We start from the raw sequence: 7,147 nt of genomic DNA, 5'->3' as shown, positions 1-7,147 counted from the left end.
AAAAAAAACAAAAAACAAAAAACAAAAAGCAGTGAAGAAGCGGGTGGGGGAAGACAGGACAATGAGGAAGAGAAAATAGAAAGAAGGTTTTCATTTGGGGGGTCACAGAATCCAACAAAGTCAACCTTGAGTAAACTTTCACACACTTAAATAAGGATTCCTGTGAAAATCTAGACGGTTGCCAATATGATAATGAATTGCACTCTAAAGGTTACTTTAAAATTAAAAATTTTTAAATCATAACATTTTTCTATAAAAACATTTCCACTGCTGATGCTTAGGTTCTCAGGCTATCCCATAAATGCTCACTCTGGCCATAGAAATAGTAACAGTGAAAATGAATGTCATGCCCCACTAGAAACTCTCAGCAACTCTGAGATCTGGGTCTGATGCTTCCATGAACTTTCAGTATTACTGAGAAACTTCAAGAGATAACAGCATGGTCAAAGCACCTGGGGTCAGGGAGCTCCCAATCAGGCAAAAGAAAGACATGGCACCAAGGAGGTAGCAAAGAGGATTCCTAGAGAAGGAGGCAGTGCTGGCTGAATAGAAATTAAGACCATGGCTGAAATCTACAGCAGGGTAAAGCTCAGGGAGAAAAATAAATGCCAAAGGCAGCTTTCATGGCAGAGGGCACCGAGGATGTCGGGCAACACAGACAGAAGACGTATCCACAGGGCAGACAGCTGCAGGGAGAAGGGAGGGCAGCAAGCAAAATGTACTTACTGCAGCTGCCAGTCACAATAATGATAATTACAGACACACGGACTTCCTGAGGATATTAACTACATATGGTTCATCAACCTCACGGAGGTTTGTGGTACTTTTGAGGGTAGAAATATAAAATAGCACAATATGAAGAAGTAAAAGCATTAAATTTCTTGGGCCGGCCCAGTGGCGCACTGCTACAGTGCGCCGCTTGGGAAGTGTGGCAGTGCTCCCGCCGAGGGTTCGGATCCCACATACAGACCGGCCGCTCACTGGCTGAGCGAGGTGCGGGAGCAACACCGAGGGTTGCGATCCCGTTGCCGGTCCCGGTCCGGTACGGGCACGACACTGAGGGTTGCGATCCGTTGCCGGTCACGAAAAAAGACAAAAAGTAAAAAAAAAAAGTAAAAATAAAAAAAACCCAACAAATGAAAAATCCCAATCCTTTAATAAAGTACCCATTATGTTCCTGATGCTGGACTGGAGGCTAGAGAGAGACATGAATAGCCTTGCACGAATACCTTAATTGTATTGGAATTTACATACATTTTCCACTCCAATTTTGTGAAAACAGATGAGATCAAAATGTTCCACCCATTTTGTTCTCTTGGGCTGGTCATGCACTGCCATGATGAAGATTCATATTTGAATCAATCTACCCACTAAATTAATAACAAGTTAACTTAGAGAGATGAAGTGAAGAGTCCAAAGCAGCATGGTATGGAAGAAATAGCCAGAATCTGAAGGCATTTGTTCTAGTCCCAGCTCCTCTCTTAGTAGATTTTCACTAATTCTCCTCTGTCTGTTTTCTCATCTTTCAAGCAAAGAGGGCTTGGGTGTTACAAAACCTACAGTTTATTCCTTTCTTTCTTTCTTCTCCCTACCAGTATGGCATTCTAGCCATGGTTTTACCCTGTATCAAATTTATAACCCAACAGCAAAAAACAAAACAAAACAAAAACAAAAAAAAAAAAACAGGAAGGTCCAGCCTCATACATAACCTCAAAACCCCAGTGGGTGGTACTCAGCTGCCCTGAAAAGCCTGAGGACGAAGGCAGAGCTCCTCTCCAGCACAGCCCCACCCTTGCTTCTTACACCACCGCACGGAAAAGCAGAGAACACAGGATACAATTGCTACTGAAACCTCAAGCCACAATGTTAATACGTAGATTTTGTCACAAAACCTTGATTAAAAATAATGCCTTGGCTAGTGCCTCTGAGTATGGGCTGACCTTGGTGACCCACAGACTTGTGTCTCTCTTGTGGCTTTCTAATTGTGAAAGTGGCCAGCTGACTGTGCTCCTATTGATCTCACTCTTCATTGCAACTCAGTTCCTTGCCTAAAATGTCCTACCACCTCAGAATGCCGGCCGTGGAGAGCAGTTCCTGCCTGCTGTCATGCCGCCCCTGCCACCTGTCTTCAGGCTGGGCAATAATCCTGCCAGGATGCCTGAATCCTGACAGAACACACTGGGAGATTAGTCCAGAAAAGAGTATGTTTGAATTTATTCTGTTACTGATAATAAACCAAATTTTATTCTAACATGTCAAATCCTTTTATTCATACCATTTTCAATAAAATACAAGGTTTAAACGAACAAACGAAAAAAGATTTTCAATTTTCCCCTCTTGATAGTTCAAGCAATACCCAACACAACTTAGTTCTGGCGAAGAAAAAGAAAAGAAAAATAAACTTGAAAGTTTATTTTCATCGAAATTTATCTGTATGTACAGAAGTTTAATTTGCATACATAGTATACTTTGTAGATGAAAATAAAACGGATTACTTAGAATATTAGCCATGTGACTGCAATTATAAAATATTTACTTAACCTAAGAGAATTAATTACTTTGCAGAAAAATTAAAGTAGACTGTATTGCTAAGATAATGATAAATCATCCACACTTTTTAAAAAAGGTACTAAGGGGCATCAAAAAATTTTTCCTCAAAAATATTGCACATGCTTCAGATTGTGCCTAATAGCCTAATTAGTGATGTTAAACTATAATCCAATGTGAAATTAAAGCACTTTCCCAGCATTTTTCCACCTCTGCACCTCAGTTACCTGGTAACATGTCTTCAGTTAAACCTGACTAATGCCGGTCAGCCCAGCCAATACTATCAGAGATGAGATCTGACTTCCATGAACAAGTCTCATTCATTCTGATCCTTACCCAGATGGCAGAGAATGTGGATGCAGTAGCACACTATGAAAGTGCTTTTTGAATAAGAACAAATTAGGAAAAGAAAGGGAGAAGGGCATGCCAACCCCGAGTTACATGTTAGAAGTATTTATTATATTAGTATACATTCCATCATTTTATTAGTAAGAAAATTAGCAGGCCAAAGGGCCACATCAATGCGTTTTCAGTGCATCATTGCTTAGACTAAAGGAAAGATTCACAAAGAACAGCCACGAGAAGTTAATCTCCCAAGTTAGCCCTCCCCCACTGAAAGCAAGAGGACAAGCTCGTCTCAGCACTTCTCAGGAAGGTCATGCTGTTGTATTGCTGTCATGACACAATGGTAAAGAAGAAAAGGAAAGTGGTTTATTAGTTCACTCCCCAAGAGGATTATTCTGGCATTGGACAAAGTAATGAGTGGCCATGACCTAGGCGGTACGGTGTCAAGGAGAAGGTGAAAAGGGACAGAGAATGAGAAATAATTCACTTTATCTTCTGAATAGCTCAACTTCATAGGGGCCATGCTGATAAGTCAAACAGACACTATAAAAATAAATCAGGCAATCGTGATGCAAGAGAAGCTACATCCAGAATTATGCATAAAAACTTACCACCTAGAAGAAAAATTTAGTTTTAAAATGAATGCAGAGGAGGAAGATAAGAAATACATTTTCATATGGTTAGTTCTTATGATAGCTACTACACATTCAACAGAGCTGTAACAGCGTGCATTGTAAATAAAGCCTTAAAAACTAATATACGAAACTTAAATAATAGACAACTTAAGTATATAGCACATATTTTTAAAAACAAAGCTGACAACTAATCACCAAAAACATGATCCTGAAGATGATATAGAGAGATTTATTGTTATTCACAATTTTCTCCCTCTTACATCAGTGATTTTGGTACTATAGCCATTAACATTAATTAACATACCTATGATTGGCCTAACTCAAGATAATATTAAAATATTCTTTTATATAAACCATCTCTTCCATCCCAGTTGCCCAACAGAAGTGTGATGTGTCATCCAATCTCCTTACAACTCCTCAAAAGTCTGAAGACAGGGTGAGAGCAAGTGACCTAGACCTGTGGTTTGAACCTGTGGGCTTGTCTGCATATCAAGCATGCTCAGTTATTTATCTAAATAAAAAATAAACCTCACACCTTTACTCATTGCTATATTTCATATTTTTGTGATTAATAAGATTCATGTTTATTTTAAAGTATTATTAAAGCTATATTAGAGCTTTTTAAACTTCAATCTAGAATTTAACAGACACAACTCCCCCCAAAATCTAACTTCTACAGAAGTTGTGAGATACTCAATCTTTAAATAGGAAGTAAATTGTTAATGGATTGTTTTTTTTTTTTTTTCATCATTACACATTTTCGCAGTCAACAGATGTTATATACACAACTATCATATGTTGATTGGACCTTAAAATATCTTATGTGAAGAGTATATCACACTGGAAATCACTGGCTCAAGTCAATGATATACTTATATGTGCACAAGCACACTTGAAATAATCTTTTTTGGCAAGTTAGTTAAGAAATTGGGGAATGGAAGGGAGAGAAGGGGGCAGAGTGCAACTGTTTACACAAAATGTGCAGAGAAGAAAGCAGTGAAAACTTGCTTGACTGCTAACAGGAAAACAGAGGTCAGGACAACCCACGGACTGGTCATCCCCTTAACAAGCTGGATGAAAACTAGATTCCAGTACTTATTTCAAGACTCATACTGTAGGAATTGCTGCTGTACCTTCATTTCCACGTGATATATTAAAGGTCTATTAGCCAAGAATAGACCTGAAAGTATTTATATTCTTAGTCTGTATAATCTCTGGACACACACTACATGCGTCTACAAGCTACTAAGTTATTCTAAATTTGCCTCTTATAAATTGCAGAAGGAACCTCCTAGTTGATTATTTTGAAATATGTGAATACAGTGTTAAAATTATGATTCTATCACTAAATCTCCTCACATTGCTGATGGTGGAATCCTTTTTCCCCCAGTTCTATTCTAATATCCAGTTCAACTTAATGTCCCCAAACAGCTTCATATTGCTTCTCCTAAAAGAGAAGCATAGTAGTTTCTAATAACAGAATTATGTGACCTTTTGGAATAGTAGAACAAATACCTACATATTAGTTCTTTTACTGTAACTTTTAAAATGGTAATGTAAATTATATTAGAGCACATCAAGGGATGATATAATCTTTAATTACACAGAAACCTGATTTGCTCTTCAAAATCAATGAACCTGGGACTATTAAATAATTTTTGTTCTAAGTAAATACAGATTGATTTATATTTAATTAAAACATTCTCATTTTCTCTAATATAAAGAGTTTAAGTAAATGCTAAAATTCTACTTCTAGGAAGGGTGAAATCTTATGTATAATTATAAATTCAAGAAGTTCATCTCATAATAGTCACGAAGTTATTCTAAATTTGCCTCTTATAAATTGCAGAAGGAACCTCCTAGTTGATTATTTTGAGATATGTGAATACAGTGTTAAAATTATGATTCTATCACTAAATCTCCTCACATTGCTGATGGTGGAATCCTTTTTCCCCCAGTTCTATTCTAATATCCAGTTCAACTTAATGTCCCCAAACAGCTTCATATTGCTTCTCCTAAAAGAGAAGCATAGTAGTTTCTAATAACAGAATTATGTGACCTTTTGGAATAGTAGCGTGACCTCTTGGAATAGTAGAACAAATACCTACATATTAGTTCTTTTACTGTAACTTTTAAAATGGTAATGTAAATTATATTAGAGCACATCAAGGGATGATATAATCTTTAATTACACAGAAACCTGATTTGCTCTTCAAAATCAATGAACCTGGGACTATGAAATAATTTTTGTTCTAAGTAAATACAGATTGATTTATATTTAATTAAAACATTCTCATTTNAAATAATTTTTGTTCTAAGTAAATACAGATTGATTTATATTTAATTAAAACATTCTCATTTTCTCTAATATAAAGAGTTTAAGTAAATGCTAAAATTCTACTTCTAGGAAGGGTGAAATCTTATGTATAATTATAAATTCAAGAAGTTCATCTCATAATAGTAATAACAATTAACTAGGTTATTTTGATATTTCAACTAGTAAAAGACTAGGTGAGCTGAGGAGTACAGAAAAGGATGAGTTCTTAGACTTACTACTGTATTTAGTGAAATGACAATTGACATTTTCAGATCTAATTTATATTCTCTTTCCATCATTGTATATCAACCATAATACTTAACCAAAAATAAAACTAAACGAAAGCACATAAAAACTCTGTCTGCCATCTAGTGGAGAAACAAGACACAAAATGCACACATCACTGCTAAAACAACTCCAGGCACCATGACAATATGGTATATATTTAAAATTATGCTCTGTGCTAGCATGTAACATTAATGTTACTTCTTTTTGAAAAGATTTATGTTTATCTACCTGTCATGGGAACCATGTACAGAATGAGAGAAAGGGAAGCAGAGAATAAAGGTGTATGGACACAGAAACAAATACAAGCCTAAGACGTTTTAGATTTCTGTAAGACAGCTTCACAAACCTCCACTTACATGGCCATGCAGATCAGTGTTAAGCAGCATCATTGCACAGGTAAGGCAATGGACTCCATCTAAAGAAAGAGACAGGGAGAGAAAGCATTAATTCACTATTTACTGTTGGATTCTTCCCCCTTATTAAAATAGCATACACTAAGAACCTATGAAAACATGATTCTGTGCTAGGCACAATTAATCATATTTGTTTGGGGGGACAGAAAATGGATAAGAATAAATTATAAAAAGAACCTCAATGCACAGAGGTGGACTCCACTGTTGATAAAGTAAATTGTTCCTACCTATCAGGAGGACAATTTGACAGTACATACATAAAGCCTTGAAACAGTGCCCTTTGACACAAAACTATTTGTAGGGCCTTACGCTAGTAAACAATTAAGAATCTACACAAAGTATGAGGATATCCAGAGAAATATTGCTTACATTGGGAGACAAGTAAATATGAGACTCCAAAAGCACAATTCTGTTATGTTGAAGTCAATAAAAATGTTGTCCAAGTATACACGTTGAAATGGAAAGTCATTTCACAATAAATTATTATATCAAAAATGCTTTATATGCAATTTGATTCCACTTAATATAAATACATCTAGAAGAATATACACCATTATATTAAAAGAGACTGTCTCTGGGTAGCAAGATTGTAATTTTTATCA

General features: G+C 36.1%; 1 protein-coding gene across 1 annotated transcript in view; it reads right to left on the bottom strand.

Annotated features, from left to right (window-relative positions):
* Positions 1-7,147, bottom strand: part of PSD3 (pleckstrin and Sec7 domain containing 3) — a gene marked incomplete at its 3' end in the record, with an annotated part of 162,442 nt that overhangs the window by 17,486 nt on the left and 137,809 nt on the right. Inside the window, exon 8 of the mRNA XM_008584470.1 lies at positions 6,489-6,547. Within this exon, the coding sequence (XP_008582692.1) occupies positions 6,489-6,547 (59 nt within the window). The remainder of the gene's footprint in view (positions 1-6,488; positions 6,548-7,147) is intronic.

The sequence above is a fragment of the Galeopterus variegatus genome, unplaced genomic scaffold (assembly GCF_000696425.1).
Source record: "Galeopterus variegatus unplaced genomic scaffold, G_variegatus-3.0.2 Scaffold3271, whole genome shotgun sequence".
In the NCBI taxonomy this organism is placed as follows: Eukaryota; Metazoa; Chordata; class Mammalia; order Dermoptera; family Cynocephalidae; genus Galeopterus; species Galeopterus variegatus.
Note: the sequence above shows the minus strand (reverse complement) of the source record. Positions and strands in the feature narration are given on the sequence as shown.